The sequence below is a fragment of the Balaenoptera ricei genome, chromosome 11, assembly GCF_028023285.1.
Source record: "Balaenoptera ricei isolate mBalRic1 chromosome 11, mBalRic1.hap2, whole genome shotgun sequence".
Taxonomy (NCBI): domain Eukaryota; kingdom Metazoa; phylum Chordata; class Mammalia; order Artiodactyla; family Balaenopteridae; genus Balaenoptera; species Balaenoptera ricei.
The window spans coordinates 86,157,254-86,178,863 of NC_082649.1; the positions used below are offsets into that span (position 1 = coordinate 86,157,254).

Below are 21,610 nucleotides of genomic sequence, written 5' to 3' on the forward strand. Positions count from 1 at the left end.
TTCAGCTTCTGCCTCTGCCCAATCCTGCCATCCCTCTCCCTCACAGCGTTGTTTTCAAGAGCAGTCCCCACAGCGTTGTTTTCAAGAGCAGTTTTCAAGAGCTTCCTGCACATCAATCTCTGTCTCTGGACCCAAGCTGAGACCATACCAAGGCATACTGTGGTAACATTTCATAACTCAAAGGAAAAAAAGATGATCCTAAAATCTTCCAGGGAGGAAAAACAGTAGATCAACTATAACAGAACTGGAAGCAAAATGACATTAGTTTTCTCAACACAACAGCAGTATTGAAATCTTAAAAAGCACCTTTTAAACATTTTCATCCTAGATTTAGATTTACTCCTAGACTCTAGATTTTATCCTAGGAATATATACCTATCAAAATAAGTGCAAGGATGGCATAAAGAAATTTTCATGTGCACAAGCACTCAGTACATCAGTATCTCAATCTTTCTTTGGAAAAGACTGGAGTGAAATGATGCAAGGAGGAATAGAAGCAAACTGAGTATTGATAGTAGACCAAAACAAAGGGGTAAACCAAGAAAGAGGGAGATACGAGGTGTAGGAAAATATGGGATGTTATCCTGAAGATTGGCAAAGGGCCAGCCCTAGGAATGCTGTCTTTCAGCAAGCTAAGAGAAAAATCAGCCCAGGTAGGACGAGGAGGACAGAGGGCTCCTGGAGGGAGGGCTCTAGGAACCAAGAAAATTAATACTCATTATTAATAAAGTATTAACTCCAGCAGAAATATGTATTTGGACACAAAAGGAAGCATAATTCTAGTGAATTGAATAGTATTTGCAAAATCATAAAAATGTAAACATGGACTATTGATTTAGTAAAACATGACTATGTTGGAGTGTTATGGAGAAAAAGAAAAATGGTGGGACATGGCGATGGGCTAAGTCCTTATGCAGCATGTAGAGAAGTCAGTGGATACCTTAGTGTATGCAAAATTCTAGAATTAAGGAAGTAAATACTGGGGGAGGTAGCTAGAAGAGTTAAGGAGGCATTGCTTCTGGGGGACAGAAATGAAGGTCAGTGCAAGGAATAACTTTTAAAATTATAAACCTTTAAGGACTGCCTATGTTAGACTTTTAAGGTTATGTGCATGTGTTCACTAAATACAAAATTTATGGGGTCCCCCGCCCGCTGAGGAGATGGATGAGGATGGGCTTCCTCTCATGGGGTCAGGCAGAGACCTGACTAAGGTGCCAGCTATTCAACAGAAAAGAATGATGGCATTTCTAAACCAATTTGTGGTGCACACTCTATGGTTCCTCAACCACTTCTCTACAGTTTGTGAGGAGAAACTGGCAGACCTTTCTCTTCGTATCCAGCAAATTGAAACAACTCTCAATATTTTAGATGCAAAGTTGACATCTATCCCAGGGCTAGATGATGTCACATTTGAAGTATCTCCTATAAGTGTCACTAGGATCACAAATGAAACACATTGTGAAACCACTTCAGAGCAGTCACAGCAGTTTACAAGACTGTGGACACAGGAAAGTGAAGTAACACCAGAAAATATCTTAACTGTAGTCAAGGATCCAAGAAATGCCAGATATCTCGAAATGGTTCAAGTGGGTGTTCCAGTGACAGCAATAAGAAACAAAATGATATTGGAAGGACTAGACCCAGGTTTTCTTGAGAGGCCAGATGCTCCAGTGCCTGATGGTGAAGGTGAAAAAAATACACAAGAAAGTTCAGATAGCATATCTTCTTTTAGTGACTAAGCTTAATTTTGATAACAATTACATATACATGTGTTGGTGCACATTTACATTCTATAAGAAAGAGAGCCTGAGCTTTAACTCTTAGTCATAAAAACATCAAATGGCTACATATGCACCACCAAGCTTCCTCTATGTTAAAAAAATAAATAAAGCATTTATAATAATAAAAAATTTTTAAAGTTATTTAATAAAAAATTTAGAAGTGGTAGAAAATGGCCTGCTCCATCGTGATAGTGGCAAGTGGGGAGTGCAAAGATGCAGAGCTGGATGACTGATGGAGATGGCATGCATCAACCAGCACAGACTCATGGAACATGCAAGCATTCCCTGCGAGTTGCTAGAAAACCTTGACAAAGGAATCCTGGTAAAAGATTGAACTTCCTAAAATCAAACCATCATGATACACCACTTTCACACTTAGGTTCTGCAGGCGGGTCTGAAACATAATGACAAGTGCCTGGCATCCGTAAGCGCTTGTGCTGATGGCTGATTGCTAACTCAGCACTGCTCTATTCCATACATAGGTATGATCAATTAGCAATGTCTGTCATGGGCACAGAAAGGAGGAGTGGCAGCACATTTGCCTAAACCCTGTAGCTTCAGAATCCTTCTCAACACAGGGCTCTAAGAGCCATACCCCTGGGGCAGTGGGACGACTCTGAAGGGCTGTTCCAGTTTCAGAATTCCTCATAGGATTGATATCCCTGTATACAATTTGCCATTCCTAGTATAAAAGTCCAGCTTCAATATGTTAGTTTGGGTCCTTTCAGAAACAAATGCTAGCACAGGATTAAATGTACAGAATTGATGAGGGGAAATGGCTGTGAGAGAAAATGGAGAGGCTGGGTGACCCTCTCCCCGACCTCATTGCAAATCTGTTCCCAGTGAAAAAGAGAGAAAAGTTCTAAGTGCAGTTCTAGGGAAACTTTGGCAAGGCCATCAAGAGTTCTCAAGCCAAAGTCACCCATCAGAGGAGCTCTGTGCCCTCCAGGAATGGGCCTGCCTCAGTATCCGTCCACAGTCAGTCCCTGGCCACTGGAAGCGTGGCCTTAGCCCAAGCACAGTGATGCACGTCAGACGTAGCAGCTGAGGCTTAGTCAATAATCCTCCCTGCACTTGGAGGTCTGTGGTTCACATTCGCATGGTCAGCACACCCCACCTTGGCAAATGAAGAGAGCCGAGTAGGTTTCAGAATGGCCTGTGGAACTAGATACCTGAAATCCCAGGTGTGACCATGGAGTCACAACGGAATAGTGAGGAATTGCAGCGCGGACCAGGCCAGACTTTAGGCAGTAGCAGACAGACTCGGTTGCTGGTGTCTGCCTCCCAACAGACTCATGATGGCCACTGGCCAGGGCTGGATGGGGAGAGAGGGACAGGAACTTTGTTAGCCTGAATTTGGGCAGTGAGATGAGAGGAAGAACTCAGAATCAAGATCTAGGAAGACTCTGATAGGAACCCTCCTAAGTGTTTGTCCAGGACTCCAGAGCACTGATCCAACATATTTCTGTTCAATGGCTCAAAGCTGTTCTAATCAGTAATTACAGTAAAAGCTACAATTAGTTACTGCACTAACAACAAAAACAATTAATAAGCACATATATACACTAATATGTATAAAATGGATAACTAATAAGAACCTGCTGTATAAAAAAATAAATTTAAAAAAGTCTATGTGTTTGAAAAAAAAAAAAAGCACCATCTAAATACTTATTCCTATGTAGTGGGTATTAAAAACACAGTTCTTGACCTCCAGATTTTTATAGCAGAGTTGTAGCATAAGCAAACTCAATCAGTGTACACTGCAAACACACACACACACACACACATCCACCCAACAAACAAAAAATGAGCAGTTCCCTTTACTTCAAAGAAAGATGTTTGCACAAAAGAGCCCCTAAAAGTTAGTTGCTTCATCTGCTATGCCATCAAAGAAACAGACTTATTTCCAATGTTAGATAATACAGTTTCAGTCTCTAGTTGCTTTTTTCCTCAAACTCATGATGTAAGAATCTTCCTATTTTGAATTCATTTGTGTCATCCTGTCTACAGAACTACACAGGCCAAATCACTTAGGTTATTGAAAAGCATCCTTTGTTCCATCGAAGGCCAACATTGGTCATTTAGACATATCTGTTGTAGTTGATTCCCATTAAAGGCTAAGGTCATTGACACAACTGTCAAAACACATAAGACTCTATAAACAGTCATCGTGGTTGGAGGTACTTACAAAGTGCTTAAGATTCTCTGTCATGTTATTAAATATGTGGTGGGATGGAGTGTCTTCCCCTGCTTCCAAATCTGAATATCTGAGTAATAAACAGCACCAGGAAAATTCTAGGTTTGGCTTATATATACGAATTCACAGAGCTTCAATACTCTGTGAAGGATGAATTTGTTACCCATTGGAAAGTTAGGGCAGCTGTGTTAGAGAAGTTATTCAAGGTCACATCATGAGTCACGAGGCCGTATCGGAACATGAACACTTGGCTTAATGTGGACTTTTGTGTCCCATCATATGTGTCATCTGGTCCAACCTTGTGTTGCCAGCAGCGCTCTCCACCAAATCTAGACTCTAGAGAACATCAATCAAGGTACTTGGCAGAGAGTCGTCTTTGTCATCGACTTTCTAAAGCAAAGACCAAGCGACTCTGCTATTGGTTCCTTAATGACACCACATATTGTTTCCAAACCTACCTTCTGAATCTAAAAGGAATAAGGAAAAGACTCGAGAACTTTCAGTTCTTTTGGCCAGTCTGGTAATTATAGTAAAATAATCTACCATTTTATCCATCTCTGGAAAAGTATTCTGCTTTCAAAAAAGTGATGTGAAGACCAGCTAAAAACGACCGGAAGACACTCTCTGAAAAAGAAGAGGTCCCCAAACGGCAAATGCTAAAGGCGTTGATCACTCAGATGCTAGCTGTCCTCTCCGAATAATCCAACACTTCCGAAGCTGCACACTTATTATGTGCCTTGGCCACATCCCTCCCATTAGCACTAATGAACATCTCAGGGACCTGCCTAGCCACATTCCCATTGTATGTACTGAGCTAAGGACATACTCCGCATGGGATACTCAAAGTCCTTCTTTCCCCTGGGAGTTGCTTCATCATATTTGGGGGGGGGGGTGTAGTATATTCCTAACTCTGTGTAATAAAAAAACAGTTGAGTTCATAACGTTCTGCATTTGGGAAGATGATTCAGGATTTGTCTGAGAAGTGGTAGCACTTTGGGGTTTTTTTGTTTAAATATTAAAAATAAGAAGGAACATTTGACTGAAACCCAGTTCTTAAAGATACTGTATCATTCTAACCATTAAATATAAGGAATTTCAGTATATGCTTCTTAACTATTATTTTTGTCAAATGTGTAACTCCTGAAATTTCCCCCACTCACCTTAACTATATTAATTTTACTCCAACTACAAAAAGCAAAAAGAAAGTCATGCTACAATTCCTCCTTCCCCCAAGCAGTTGTTCTTTGGTTCATCTTTAAGAGTTAAGAAAAAATATACTGAAAATTTAAAGTATTCATCTAAAGAATGTAATTTTCATGAGGAAATAAAGAGATTAAATAACATTTTACCTTAGAAACTATCGTGACAGAAAAAATAACGCATTTCAGTTTTACTCTTAAAAAATTCTGTTGACAATTTCCAGCAAGCATACACACTGTCACAACACAACACGCATGCTCTCACCCATATAAAGTCACAGACACTCTTAGACACCACACGTACACCCTCATACGTGCATGTCCTCATGTGCACACCCTCACCATGTTATCTAGATTCTACTGCATAGGTTTATATCTAAGTAGTGATTTCCTTTCGGAATGGTCAAAAGAAAGTGTTTTTTTAATTTTAAAAATAATTTTATTTTATATTGCACTACAGTTGATTTACAATGTCGTGTTAGTTTCAGGTATACAGCAAAGTGATTCAGTTATACATATACATATATTATTTTTTATAACAAATGGAAGGACTAATTCTGTAGGATTTAAATAGGTGTTCCAAAATCAGTGTGTGTGTGTGTGTGTGTGTGTGTGTGTGTGTGTGTCTTGTGTGTGCTCCATGGTCAGATAGGTTTGAGAAATAATGAGATAAGGAAAGTTAAGTAGGTCTTCTTAGGGTAGAATCTTAAGATAGAATTTCTCAGAGCTTTTAATGAACTAATGTGTTCTATGTATACCTAAGAGAGGTATACTGTATATAGGGCTGTGCTGTCCAATTGGCAGCCACTTGTCACATGGCTATTGAGACCTGAGTTGAGATCTGAGTTGAGATACGCTGAAAGTGGAAAACACACACTGCCGTAGAGAACAGAAAGTAAAGTATCTCGTTAATAAAGGTTTTCTATTGATTACATCTTGAAATGGTAATAATTTAGATATATTGGATTAAACAAATAGATAATTAAATTTAATTTCACCTGTTTCATTTTACCTTTATTTATGTGGCTACCATAACCTAAAAATTACATAGTAGGCTTTAAATTCTGAGATTATACTGTCTACCATTAAGATGAGGGAGCAGTCAAAAGTGAAGGTGGTTTTGCATTTACCTGAGAGTGCTGGTGGGACTGAGGATGAATGTTGTGTCTAAAAGTAGTTTCCTGTGATCCTACTCTGTGCCAGCCAGGCTCTGTATTAGGCAAGAGGATAGGTCAGTGAATCCCATATACAGTGCTCAAAACCCTGCAGTAGAGACCAGCAAGTAAAAACATTGTGCTTTCAATGCTTACTCAAATCAGATTCCTGGGCACCGCTTCAGACCTACCAGATGAGCTCTCTGGGAGTGGAGCATTTTTAATGAGCACTCCTAGTGATTCTGAGACACACTGAAGTTTAGAACAACTGTGCTAGCTGGATGCATAAACACAAATAAAAGAACTTCGTTTGTCAGCTTCTTGGTTGCAGACAACAGACATGGACAGCAGCTATCTTAAGTAAAAAGGGAATGAATCAATTGGAAGGAGATCAAGGGCTTACAGAATTAAAAGCAGGCTAGAAAAACAGGCTTGGAAAACAGAAAGCAAGGACATTTCAGAGGCTTGGCAGCAGGAGTTGTAGCTTAGGTCTGGTCAAGACACCACCAAATTTTCAACCTCCAATGGTTTCCACCATCTTTGCATCATGCGTGTGAGATTCAAAGTGTGAGATAGGTCGTGTATATGTGGGGGGGAGGGCAACGTTTGACCTCTTCTCTTTCTGTTTTAGGAAACAGCAGTGAGAGGTAGCTTCTGGGAATAGCCATCCCTTTCTACCAGCCCCACAATTACAAATAATGGAGAATCCCTCCACAGGAGAGGTCAAAATACTACTCAGAAAGTGTGTGTGATGAAGTGAAAGAGGGAGAGATTGAATACTCAACAGCACCCAAATAACCATCATTCCTAGAGTAAAATAGTCTCCAAAGGGGACAATCTAGGGGAGCGGTATTAGTTGAGAAGGGGATATTAATATATATTACTTGGGATTCTTCTGTAAGGAAGATGTATTTCTTCTTCTTAATTTACTTATTTATTTCTCATTTTTTTCATATCCTTATGGACACATAAATATTTATGTTATTCTTTGGGTTATAATCCAGTGCTGGTGTTACTTATCTTGTTGCTCAGTTGTTTTAACTTTGGCCATTGGGAGCTCTTTCAGATTGGCTCCTATGTCCTCTCTTCAAATTAGTCTCGGGACTAGACTAATCATAACCTTCTTGAAGGTTATGATTGTGTCTTACATGACTTTACAAAATGAATAATGCCTTATCCGTAGATGTCACTGGGTTGGAAGTTAAAAGTCCAAGTTATTCTTCTAATGTAGCAGATACTCTTGAGTGTGAGCTTATGCAACAAGTAGCTTTTCTCTAGGACAATAACAGGTGCAGAGAGTTGAATGATTTCTAATGCATATCCTGATGCATGATGCCATTCCATTTCCCCACCACCCTGTGAAGGTCGTGTTCAAAATACTTGATAACCAGTATTGGTATGAGCACCACTGACCAGTCACGGCCCACACTGGCCTTGGCAGTGGAACAGGGCCTCAGGGGCTCTCTGCAGGGTCAGGCTTCAACTCTTTAGCTGCTGAAGTGGTCTAGGTCCAGTCCAGGAGATTCTGAGAAATAAACCTGGGTGTCTAGGACAGCAGTTTGGGGACAGTTATCAGGCATGAGTCAAGGGATGTAGTTCTGTGCCAGTCACTGCAAAAATATCTAAATATTTTAACATTTGGTATAGCCACATTGGTGTATACCAGAACATAATGACTGAGAACTTTCCCTGTCTATAAGGCAGGGGTTAATATGCCATTTTATAAATTGAAATCAAATAATGTGCCCAAGGCTGCAGTTAGAGGTGAGCCTAGATTTTCCAATAGTGTCTGTTCACAACACCATAAAATTTGGAAATTAAGGAAATTAATTTGAATTTTGAAAGTAAACCAGATTCAAATGCACCTTCTACCTTTCTCAGAATTCCTCCTCATGGTATAAAAGGGCACATTATTGCAGTCAAATTCTAAACCAAAGATGCTCAAATTGACACCTGACACTTTGATTAGACTTCCTGTTTACAGGGGGGAGAAAAGGTACTCTTTCCTGTCTTTTTTGATGTACACCAAGTATTAAAGTGTGTTTCCCTATATTCCAACCTGGAACTCCGTCCTTCTGCAAGAATGCTCTGCTCCCTGGAGCTGGCAGGTCTCTAAAGGCTTAATGTCAGTGGTGGCCACGTGACTTCCTCCTTAATCTACTTCATTGGACCATCTGTAGCTCTGCACAGCCAAGGTTGATAAGAAGTTGCTGTTCTCATTGGGCATATTTTTAAATTCTTCATTTCAGCCTTCATTCTGCAGATCAGATCCTCATCCCTGGGTAGATGTACAGGTTTACACTTTCTGCCTTCCAACAAGGGAGTCAAATCAATGCATACTCCTGTGTAAATGGATGTATGTGTGTGTGTGTGTGTGTGTGTGTGTGTGCATCTGTGTGTAGGGGATTGTGGATTGTGGCCTCAATTTTGCTTTTTGCTGACTCATTCAAAAGCCCAGAGGTCCTAACTTTGAACAGGTGTAATTAAATTTTTTTAAAAGCCTTAGCAGATATCTGTACAGGAAGATGATATTATCCATCACTCTGTGTGAAAATTGCATATTTACTCTTTTCAACGTGATATGCAGGAAAGATCACTGCAATGCATTGGGCTGTGGTTAGGCATCCGGTAAAAATAACCCAAATTGTTTTTCTATACATTTTATATGGAGGTGGAGGTAGATCGTAATGAGTTTACTTTGGGAGGGTGTGATTATTCAATTTCTAAATTTGGTAACTCTGCCTCTTTTTTTTTAATGATAGGAATTATCAGTGGGCTTCAAATAATTGTGCTCATGTGGAGACTCTGAACACAATATTGATACTGTTCATTTTAAGTAAGAGAAGGTCTTCAGATCCCTCTAGAAGCAGTCCAAGGCCTTTCTTTAAAAAAAATCCAACTGAATCAATTGCCACTAACTACAAAGGTTATGCTTTATATTAATATCATTCCCTTAACAGAGTATCTAATGAATGTTTAAATGTTCCTCCTGGACCTGATTTGCAAGATTTTCCACAGCCAGGCTCCCTTCTCTGGATCCTTCACTGTTCTCAGTATCTACTAGAACCTTTCCTCCTTGGGCCTTCTAGGAGGAACAGGGCCAGTGAAGATGCAATCCTCACAGAAGATGCAGCAGTAGGCAACCATGTTCAGAGACAGCATGTTTAGTTTCTAAGACTGAAAGTTCCCATCTTAAAAAGGGAAATAATAATAGCACCTACCTTATGAGGTTGTGTTGTAAAATAAATGAGATAACTGATAAAAGTTTCTTTACCCAGAGTTAATGTTCAATGCATATCAGCTAGCATTATTGTTGTGTTCAGTCCTTTGGGGCCAGGGCTGACTGGACCGTAAGTAAGGGAAACCAGCATCCTATGTCAAGGATGACATAACTTGATAAGTTCTCAGAGGACTTACTAAGTCCTCTTGATACTAAGAGGAAAAGCTATTCTTTGTAGACACTAAAGCTGTAAGGTCAGGATGTAGAAGAAAGGTCACAGTGGGAACTGTGATGAACCACAGAAAAACTTAATCTCTAGGCTTTTCTGATTTCTGCCTTCTGTGAACACTTTTTGGACTATTCAATGTACTCATTTGGTCATACAGTTTTGTTACTTTTGACTTTTGAATGCGTGTGTGTTGGTTTTGTGTCTCGGTGTCATTTAGGGTCCAGATAAGAAAACTGCAATTACTCTAGGTGTCTCAAATGGAGGAATTAATATAGAGGGTTGGTTACACAGGTGATGAAAAAGCTGAAAAGTGATACAGGGGACATGAGATTAGAAATAGTGGGAAGCTAGTCCCAGCCCTAGGACTGGAGAGAGGAAGTTTCCAAATAAGTTATTTGATATAAGTTAGCAAAGCCCAGTATTTGGGGCCATATGCTGGAAGCTGCCAGGCAGGAACTGGGGTCGAGAAGAGACGGGCTATCCTGCAGAAAGGAAGCTACAAAGCAGATACAACCATCTCAGAGGTACCCTGTGAAGCAGAGAGTAAAGAGGAAGTATAGCAGCTTCTGCCCTCCTCTTGTCCTTCAGTCTTGCATCAATGCCTGCCATTGGCCAAACTGCCTGAAAGCCAGAGGCAGTCAACAGAGCCAGAGGCAGTCAACAGAGTCTGAGGAATGTCATTCCCTAAGGAATGGAGCTGAGAGCAAAAAGGCACAGGACCAACAAGGGCCCAACCATATAAGCTGCCCCATGTCATCTCTGGTGTCTGCTGGGTGTTCCCTCTCTGTAAAGCTTTATCCTTGTGGTAGACATGTATTATTGCCTCTGTTTGAGGTGTGGTTCTCTCTCTAAAGATAAGAGCTATGAGAAGAGGAACACTGAAGTTCCATAGTCAAATTCAAGAGAACAGGCTTAAAAGTAAAAAGGATATTTTTAAACTCATAGAACTCTGCAGCTCATGTCTCATGTTTTCCAGCTACATCCTGATGACTCAGAAGATTTTGGGGGGGTTTTGTTTTAGCAAATCTTGATTATTGATGTGATCAGCCCTTTCTACCGAATCTGGAGGGAATGATTAGCAGGAGGCTAGCTGTGAACTGAACAAGATAACTTTGCACTTGAAAGGGATTCATTTTGCATCCTTAATCTCAAGGATATTTTAAATAGCATTGAAATAAATGCACACAACCTGTGTTGGTGATGGATTCTGAATTTTGCATATGTAATTACTTTCCCAGTTACTTCGATGTGTGTGTGTGTGTGTGTGTGTGTATTAATCACATCTAGATTAAAATATCAAAGCAATTGAAAACCCCAGGCAGTTCTTACATTGTAAAAGCTAATTTTAGTTCATCTATGCAGTGTCAGAAATTATATCTGCTTGTAGACTGTTACTTTGTGACACAGCTTTTGCCATTTCCATTGCCTCATGGCACAGAGGTAGATATCAACAGGACTGGCCATTAACATTCTGCTATTGCTAGACACAAACTAGTAAAGTGAGCTAGACGTCTTCAACATCTGGAAACCCTAAGGAAACTCCGTCCAAGCATAGTTTTAACTCATTCTGACACTTGTTCCTTTGTTCATGCTTTGCCTTGAGGAGTTCACCCACAGTGTATTTATTATTAAACCAATCCTTGTAAGAGTTATCACCTTACTGACAAACAAATCAAAGACTTACTCAGTTTTGGGCTGAAAATATCCCTGGATGTCCATGGAGACTGGGATTACATAGCCATGAACTCCATAGTTTGTAACATAACATGCTACATTTCACACATTGTCTCTAAAGTTACCCCTTGTTTAAAAAAATATTATCCTTCCTGCCATTTCTAGGTGGAATCAGTCCAGCCATATGAACGTAGGTGTAGCCTGTTTTGGAAGATCCGGAGGAGGTTCCCCAACTCTCCACATTTCCATCTCACCATCAGTTCCTGAATATGGGGTCCAGCGGAAAACTTATGTCTTATCTTTCACTCCTTTGAGTGTGTGAGGCATTTAGAGTTGGATACTGGTGGTGTGTCTGCCAGGCCCATTTTAACCCTCTTCCTCTGACAATTGCCCCTCTCCATACATGCAGAAGATTGGACCCCGGGCAGCTGTGTTTCTACAACTTGACTTCATCCACATTAATTGGACTAGAGTGGTCAGTCATGTGACCCATTTAGGGCCAATGGGTTTCCCTATCCCTAGAATTTACAACTGACAGACTGCTCTTCAGGGTGGTCTGGTGCCCTGAACCAAGAAGATATTACCTAGGAAGATATAAGTGGCTATTTCAGCCAAGGGCATGAAGTTGAGGAATTACATGGAAAGAGAGGAGAGAACAAAGAAGATATATAGAGAAAAGCCAAAGAAAAAGAGCTGAAAGTATTGCCTGGTGAATTCATTATCTCTTATTGTACAACAAATCACCCCAAAATGACCAACATTTAATAGCTCACATAGTTTCTAGGTTCAGGAATCTGAGACTGACTTAGCTGGATATTTGTGACTCAGGATCTCTCATGAGTGTGCAGTCAAGATGTCAGCTGGGGCTGGAGAATGCACTTCCAAACTCACTCGTGTAGCTATTGGCAGGAGGTTTCTGTTCCTTGCCATATGATCCTCTCCATTGTGTTGCTTACTTGACGTGGCAGCTGACTCCCCCAAGAGCTGAGAGACAGAGAGAGGGAGAGAGAGAGAGTGCACCTGAGATGGTGGTGGACCTTAATTCTCCTCCTCTAGAGTGTGTGCTGGACTTGGTGCCTCTTCCAAAGAAAAAAATATGGAAAGGGAAAAATAGTAACTATACAGTGGAGAAATATGGTAGACATCAGCTTAATCAAACAATCAAGGTTGACATCACTAATGATAAGTCATGTTGATATTATATACTCCTGATATGATATGATGAGAAGCTTACCTCACCTTGTGGTATTCTTCCCCAAATCCATAATCCCAGCCTAGCTCTGAGAAGACAGTAGACAAACCCAAATTGAGAGACATTCTACAAGATACCTGTCCAATACTCGAAAGTTATAAGGTCTTAAAAAAAAAAAAAGACTGAGAAACTGTCACAGACTTTAGGAGATTAAGGATATTTGATGAATAAATTCAATGTGGTATCCTGGATTAGATGCTGGAACAGAAAAAGAACGTTAGTAGGAAAACTGGGAAAATCTGAATGAAGACTATGGTTTAATTAATAGTATTAATTTCTTAGTTTTGACAAATGTACCATGGCTATGTTAACATAAGGGAAAGCTGTGTGAATGTGATGTGGAAACCCTCGGTACTATCTTTGCAACTTTTCTGTAAATGTAGAATTATCCCAAAAGTAAAAACACAAATTTTTTTTAACTAAAAAAAATCCTCGAAAACCAAACAACTAACCAACCAAACAAAAAATGTGCAAAGTGACAAGCCCTGGGTGGGACGAGAACTTTTAGGAAAGAGATCTAGGTTAGACTTGTATGTGGGTGGATGGAATAGTCCAAGAAAGCTTCTTAGAGAAAAAAGGGGCTGGTGGCGTACAAAAGAGAGTGAAAAATATAGCTGTAGCATCATGAAATACTCAGATAACTTCCAATAGAATTGTATAAGCTCAGCAAAATGGGGTGGCCATGGTGGTGATGCATGGGGTGAGAGAGAGAATCACATAAACAATGCTAGAGAGATAGTCCCGGGCTCTTTGGTTAACACTGACACAGCATTGACTTTCTGTAGGAGATTGTAATAGTCAGCTTGGGATGCCATAACAAAATACCATAGACTAAGTGGTTTATACAACAGAAATTTATTTCTCACAATTCTGGAGACTTGGGTAGTCCAGGATCAGGGTGCCAGCCTGGTTGGGTTTTGACCAGGACTCTCTTCCTGACTTGCAGATGGCCGCCTTCTCGCTGCATCCTCATATAGTGGAGAGAGGTGGAGAGAGGGCTCTTTGGTGTCTCTTCTCAGAAGGGCACTAATCCCATCATAAGGCCCCCACCCTCATAACCTCACATAAACCTAATTACTTACCAAATGCCCCATCTCAAATATACATCTGTTAGGATTAGGGCATCAACATATGAATTTGAGGTGGGGGAGGGACACAAACATTCAGTCCATAACAGAAATCTTTTGAGACAGTGGTATCTACCTCTGGGATAGATATACCCCATGATATGCTGAGGTTATAAAAATACATATCCCTAAATCTCAGTGGCTTAAATAAAACTTTATTTCTCATTTATGCTCCATGTCCATCATGGGTTGGAGCTGGGGGGAGGCTGTGTTTCTTGTCATCCTCACTCGGGGACCCAGGCCATAAGGAGTCTCTACCATCAGTGATTGCTGTAGATAAGGGAAGAGAATGTGACAGATCACTGACCATTAAAGGCTTCTGCCTGGATGTGACATGACTTGCTTTCATTCACACTTTTTTGGCCAAAGCAAGACACATGGCCAAGTCTAACTTCAAGGGTATGGGAAGTTCAGTCTTACCATGTGCCTGGAAGAAGGAAAATGGAATACTGGTGAACCGTCCTGAAGATCACCAAGGAATCCATGGAAGAGCGCCACAGGGAGTGTCACTGTCCTTCTGCCTTCTCATCCCCTTCTGCTTCCTCCTTTTTACTTCCCTCCTTCTTATCTGTATATCTTTTTCATCCTTTTTTTTCTCTTTCTTCCCCCTCATTCCCTTTCCTTAATTTAAACAATTATTTTCTAATCACAAAAGTGATATATTTAAACTGCAAAAAAATTCAAATAACACTGAAACATAAAAAAATTGCTTACTTCTTTTCTTCTGCCAGAGATGACCACTCTTAACAGTTAGGATGGGGAACCTAATTCCAGATCATTTTTTTACACAATGCAATTATAAATATTACAGTACATTTTAAGTTTACAAAAGTAAGATCACACAATACATAGCATTTTGTGAAGTGCAGTTTTTACTTAACAGTATATCCTGGATACCTTGCCTTATTTTTAAGTCAGGAAACAAAAAAAAATGACTACACAACAGTAACAGCAATCATTTGTTGAATACCTAGATTGTGCACACCACTGTTTTAGGGATGGGGTTCTCACCATGAAACAAGATCCTGCTTCTGTTCTTAAGATTTTTATATTCTATTGAGGATAGATCTGTGACTGGTCCTGCCTCTGTCACCAGCAGTTGTGAGACCTTAGCCAGATATCTTGGCATTATTGGGCCTGTGTGTGTTTGTGTGTGTGTGTGTTTTAAACAACAACAAAAATCAAGGGGTGGGCCGTATGTTCTCACTCTACCTATGAGTCTAGTTCTAACTGTATTAGGACTTGTGTTTTTGTTGTTGTCAACAATAGACACTGACTCTCACCAAGTAAAGCAAAAAGAAGGAACTAACTGGAAGAATATTGTGAGACTTGGAGACCAGAAGGAAGAGTTGAACAATCATGTCTGGGGAAGGGCAGGAACCAGGGGTCCTTGGGAGATCTCTGTAGCAGGAACCCATGGGTTGATTTTGTAGGGTACTGCTATCAGATGTCTCAGCTCCAGTGGTCTTCCCTCCTGGGGTTTCTGTAGGAGATTCAGCTTTCTGGATGAGAGAAGCTTTTTGGTGTAGCTTGGGTCAGCAGTTCACTCCTTTGACCAGAGGGAGTTGGGTACTGTTGATTGACAGATGTACCAATACCACATGTGATGGAGGTGGGGCAGTTCCCCAAAGGGAAAGGGAGGTGCTCTTAAGAGAAGAAGGAAAAAAGGAAGGAAGGCTGACTCAATCAAAAAACTGATGTTCACTGCACTAATTTCCTTCTTTTTCCCCATCCTGTTCCTATCTTTTTTTCCCATTTTCTTTTTCTTTTCTTTTTTCCCTTTTTTTTTTGTTTTTTGAAGTATAGTTGGTTTACAGTGTTGTATTAGTTTCAGGTATACAGAAAAGTGATTCAGATTCTTTTCCCTTATAGCTTATTACAAGATATTGAGTATATTTCCCTGTGCTATACAGTAGGTCCTTGTTGGTTATCTCTTTTATATATTAGTGTGTATATGTTAATCCCAAACTCCTAGTTTATCCCCCCTCCCTTTCCACTTTGGTAACCATAAGTTTGTTTTCTCTATCTGTGAGTCTATTTCTGTTTTGTAAATGAGTTCATATGTGTTCTTTTTTAAGATTCCATATATAAGCAATATCATATATTTGTCTTTCTCTTTCTGACTTACTTCACTTAGTATGATCATCTCTAGGTCCCTCCATGTTGCTGCAAATGGCGTTATTTCATTCTTTCTTCTTTTATGGCTGAGCTGTTCCTGTCTTTTTCTCTCTCGTTTCCTCTTCTGAATTTTCTGCTTTTATTCTGCCCATCACTGTCTTAGGTTTGGCAGCCAGTGACAGGCTTTGTGTAATTGAGCTTGTCGGGTTCCAGTGTCTGGGGGTTTCTAATCTCTACTTTGATAACTCTAAGAAAATGTCTTCTGCATAGATGTTTGAACTGCAGCACATTCACCTGTTTTTCAACAAAAAGAGTCTCAATAATATCGCAGTACTCCATACCTTTCATGTTTTCCTGAACATTGGAATTGAAAACTCCTAAATTTACTTACGGCACTGTTTATAACAGTGAAAACTGGATACAAACAAAATGATCAAGAAGGCATTGATTAGATAGTCATAACATCTCTTGTACAGCTATATCATAGGGTGACTCAACTCTTTTTTTTTTCCTTCTTTAATTATTAGTTAATCCTTGGAGAATCTGAGAAGAAATGCGGCCTCCCTTTCTAGAAAAATGTGCATGCACTGTCCATACAATTTCTCATAAATGTTTTGGGTATTTGCAAACTCAGTAAAAATTTACCTCTAAATCCAGGAGTTGTTATGAAAACCACTTTATATTCTCTTGATGTAATGGAATACTGTGTAGGCTTAATAATTATGATGAGTATATTTTTAATATAAAAGGCTGTTCAAAATATACTATGTAAAGAAAAATTGGCTACAAAAGAAGAGAATAGTGTGTGTGCGTGCGTGTGTGTATGTGTGTGTGTGTGTAGTAACATTAGTAATAAATTTGGACAGCTGTCCAGGAAAATACTAAGTGTATTTCTCTCTGGTGGTTCAGTTACAGATAATTTTTTCTTTTTGTTTATTGTAGTCTTTTCCAAGTCTTCTAAAATGAATATATATTGCTCGTGAATATTTTAAAAAGGGAGTATGATAAAGGAAATATATACTTTAGTCATTTATGGCTCAGCTTTTTTATGCTGTCTGGTTTTCACGGCTCTTTGATTAACTGTAGAAATAATTGGGAAGCGTGGATAAAAGAAGGTCCTATGTCAAGCACTAAAGCGAATCCTAAGGGTTAAATCTATAATTTATCACTTTTTCTCATCGTAATCATTGCCATTCTTGTTACTGACCCAAATGGCAAATTTAAAATAACCATTTTCCCCTTTACTTTCAAAAGCCATATATGTATGTTGTTACAAAATAAGACATTACAAAATGTGTGATTTTGAAAGTGAAATTTCTTTATAATTCCTCCTTCAGCCCCAATAATAGCCATTAATGGTTTAATTTATATACACCATCACACGCACACACACACACAGAGACACACGCAAAGTTTGTTCTCTAAATGAAAATAGAATTGACATATATTGTTTGCAATGTGCTTTTTTTCACATAAAATTTATTTTGGACATCTTTCTATGTCTGCCCATAGAGCTCATTCTCACTGTCTCACTTGCATAGAATTCAGCTGTAAGAATGCATCATAATTTAACTATAGCCTCTGTGCCATGGACCCAGTTTTCCAAAATAATGAAAAACATTGCAAAAAAAATTCTTGTGTATGCATCTTCACACCTTTGTGAGAGTATTTCTGTAGTATAGATTCCTAGAAATGGAATTCGTATTCTTACTTTTTTCCCAGGTAACTGATTTGCAGTCCCCATTTCTTAGTTAGTTTGTGTGTCCTACTGAAATGGTAGCAGAGTACAAAGGGCTGAGCCATCCCAGGTGGCTGTGGATTGAAGGTACTCAAGATTCCTGCTTGATCAAACAGCTTAAATATTAAGAAAACATGATTTTCTGAGTCTGTAGCAGGTTGAAAAGTGTGTTTGCTTTAATTGTCAGTCAGAGGAAAATATATCCCAGGAGGGTGTATGTCTCCACCCCATCCTTTCCTCTAGTCTATTTGAGAGGCAGAGAAGTCTAGTGTCTACTTCTCTGGTGATATGAAGGACAAGTAAGGCTGTCACTCGGGATGAGTATGTTTACAGTGAAAAGAGAGAAGGATCATTCCAAAAACTTCTTGTTTTTCGGTTATTCAAGATATCTGGATTACTAAAATACTAATGGTAAACTTGGCCTCAAAGGTGTCAAATGCTATTTATCCTCCCCTCCCATACCGGCAGAAAACTGCCTCCAAATCAAAAAGTATCCCTTCTCAAGCCCTGCAAGTTAAGAATCCGCCCCCCCCACACCCGACCCAGACAAAAATGTTTATAGAAGTCAAACCAAAATGTATCCATACAGTAATAGAAATAAAGTTACACACAGTATCATACAGATGTATCTTTAAAAGAATTTTGAGTAGAAGAATCAAGATACAAGAGAATTCACATTGTGTAATTTCTGATTATTTATCTATTGCTGCATAACAAATTACTCCAAAGCTTCTTGGTTTAAGACAACAGAAATTATTTATTACTGATCATGGTTTTTGTGGGTCAGAGATTTGGGAGTGGATTGGAGTGTTTCTGGCTCAGGGGTGCTCATGAAGTTGTAGCCAAATGCCCTTTGGGGCTACAGTCATCTGAAGGCTTGGCTTGGGCTGGGAGATCCACTTCTAAGGTGGTTCAATCACAAGGCTGGCTAGTTGGTGCTGGCTGTTGGTGGGAGACCTCAGTTCCTGTCCACATGGGCCTCTTCTAGTTTCCTCATGGTCCCTTCAGATTGAACAATCTGAAAGTACGTAGAAGTTGCAATGAACTTTTTTGATAGCCTTAGAGTTTGGTCACACAAACCAGTCCTGCTTCAATGTAGGGAGAGGTCACCAGGAGACCAGGATCACTGGGGGCCATCTTGGAAGCTGGTTAGCATAATTTATGTAAAGCCCCCAAATAGGCAAGAATAAACTATATTGCTTAGGGTGGCATATTTAGGTGTTAAAACTATAGAAGAAAAGAAGAAATGATTACTGTAAAAGTGGTTACCTCTTTGAGGGAAGAAGTTGTAAGTGGACAAATATCATTATTTGTAAAAGAATACATTTATGTTTTGTGCACATTTCCAAACTGTAATTTATTTCATAATTGCAAGAAAAGATCTTTAAAAAAAAAGAGAGAATTGACATTGGAAACAAAGTGTTCTGTTCTCTTTTGTGCCTCAAAGATAGATTGGTGGATTCCTAAAGGCTAATTTAAGGTATGGTCAAAAGAGGAACAGAAACAACGATAGCAACAATCCACGGTAATAATAACATAAAATTAGCCAAGAGTTCTTTTTTTTGTTTTAATTATTATTTATTTATTTATTTATTTTTGGCAGTGTTGGGTCTTCGTTTCTGTGCAAGGGCTTTCTCCAGTTGCGGCAAGCGGGGGCCACTCTTCATCGCGGTGCGCGGGCCTCTCACTATCGCGGCCTCTCCCGTTGCGGAGCACAGGCTCCAGACACGCAGGCTCAGTAGTTGTGGCTTACGGGCTTAGCTGCTCCGTGGCATGTGGGATCTTCCCAGACCAGGGCTCGAACCCGTGTCCCCTGCATCGGCAGGCAGACTCTCAACCACTGCGCCACCAGGGAAGCCCTAGCCAAGAGTTCTTATGAGTTCCAGACAATATAAAGCAAAGTGCATTATACTGATTTCCTTATTTAATTCTCACTAACACCAATTTGGTTCTATCACCCCATTTTTACATAAAAGGAAATTGAGATTAGGGCGATTAGGTATCTTACTTAAGGTCACACAGCTGGTTAGCGGTGGAGCCAGAGAATAGAGCCAGCCAGTGGGCCCTTCTGATGCAGAAAAGGAGGTCAGACTATTACTATACATTTAAACCTATTTTTGCTTAAATTGAACAAACTCTGGAAACCTTTAGTGAATCAGTCAACTAGTCTTTCTCAGTATGTGAGTGGCACAGAGTAAGTACTACACAGATATTTTTTAAATGAATAAAGAAATAAAGATTTATTTATTTTACTTATTTTACAGAAGTCTTGTGTGGAGTGTGTCATATGCCATTCACTGGTCTCTGTGTTTTACAAGTATTAATTCCTTTGTGGTCCACTCTAATTCATCGTTAAGAAATAAGTCCCTGGGGACCACCCCTTCTTCATTTGCTCCTAGGCCAGAAGTTTTCTGTTTTTTCCAGCTACTTGACTTTGGTCCCTAGAGTTTGATATTTTAGCATACTACTTTGGCAAACCAATTCAACAGCAGTGCATTGAGTCTTTACTCCTCACTGGGTTCTAGGGGGAAATAAAGATGAATATATTTTCATCTGCAACCTGACAAATGAGTCCTTGTCTTTTAAAACTTTCTGACGCTATTTTGTGCTAACATGGTTGGGAACATCAAATCCCTTGAGGTTTACCCCTGCTACCTTCACAACAGGAAATGTGCATGTATCTTGGCTTATTTTGGTTTCTGATTTTAGTTCCTTTAATAAGTGCTAAATGATTCATTCGGTTATTTTCCAGCATGATATTTTTCCAAATCTCCCACTAGCAAGTCTGAATATGTCCACTTGTTGCTCTAATGAAGAGATCTCAGCTTCCTTATCAGGAATGCTACTGGGATACAGGCTAAATTCTGCTCTGATAAATCAATTCAGACTAGGATAGAGCATTAGTGATGGAGAAGAAATTAGTTATTTTGTTCCATCAATATTTGCCTATGTACAAATGGACACTGTGGAAAACCTTCTGAAAATTCAATTTTCACTTGCAATATCCTTGCTCTCATTACAAAAAGAAACAATGTGAGTTTGCTAAGAAACATACTTTCTTTTACTTGGTGGCTAACCCATTCATTTATTCAATAGACAGTTCTTAAACATCCGTTGTGGGCATGGTTCCAGCCCTCTGGGAGCTCACAGTCTGGGCAGGGAGAGGGGTGCGTTGGCTGTGTGTGTGTGGTGGTGATGGGAATAGGGTTGTGGGGTGGTGGGAGCTGTGTACAGAAAGTTAAGCAGAAAATTACAATACAGGGTACTGGAGATAGTATATCTAGGGAACTTAGGGATGGGGCCCTTAAACCAACGGGGAACTTGATGAAGGTTGGCAGGGTAGAGCAAGGCTTCTTGGAGAAGGTAACGTTTGAGCTCAGTCTTAAAGGCTAAAGAAGTGTGTAGGCAAAAGAGGAGAGAAAGGTGCTCCAGACAGAGAGAAATGGACTGGCATATTCCAGGAGCTTCAGCAGTTTGGGGTCACTGGAGCTACTTAATATGGAAGTCAGGGAGTGATCTCAGAGGAGGTCCAGAGGGGTAGGAGGATCCAGGGCACAGAGAGCTGGGTATCCAATGCGAAAGGGCCTGCTCTTTATTCTGGAGCAATGGGGATCCTAACATTTTAAAATATGGAAAGGACAAGATGAGATTTGTGTTCTAGGAAGAGCCCTCTTGAAAAAATTTCAAAAGCATGCCTGCTTTTTGGCCTAGCAATTCAATTTCTAGGCGATTATTGTGGATGGGAGCAAAGACTTACTTACTAGGATAGGAGCAAAATTACCTGTAATAGTGAAAAATGGAAAACAATCTAAAGGTCCAGTAATACAGAAATTAGAAAAATAAGTTCTAGTATATTTACTGAAATTACCTGTAATAGTGAAAAATGGAAAACAATCTAAAGGTCCAGCAATACAGAAATTA

At 39.7% G+C, this 21,610-nt stretch overlaps 1 protein-coding gene across 1 annotated transcript; it reads left to right on the plus strand.

Annotated features, from left to right (window-relative positions):
• The first annotated feature begins 1,145 nt into the window (after positions 1–1,145).
• On the plus strand, positions 1,146–1,739 carry LOC132374183 (WASH complex subunit 3-like). The gene has a single exon (XM_059937707.1). The coding sequence runs from the start codon at positions 1,161–1,163 to the stop codon at positions 1,737–1,739; it is 579 nt and encodes a 192-aa protein (XP_059793690.1). The 5' UTR covers positions 1,146–1,160.
• The last annotated feature ends 19,871 nt before the right edge of the window (positions 1,740–21,610 follow it).

Bases quoted from the DNA above. Each gene is read 5' to 3' on its own strand.
- LOC132374183 (XM_059937707.1), top strand. From the start codon at position 1,161: ATGGATGAGGATGGGCTTCCTCTCATGGGGTCAGGCAGAGACCTGACT.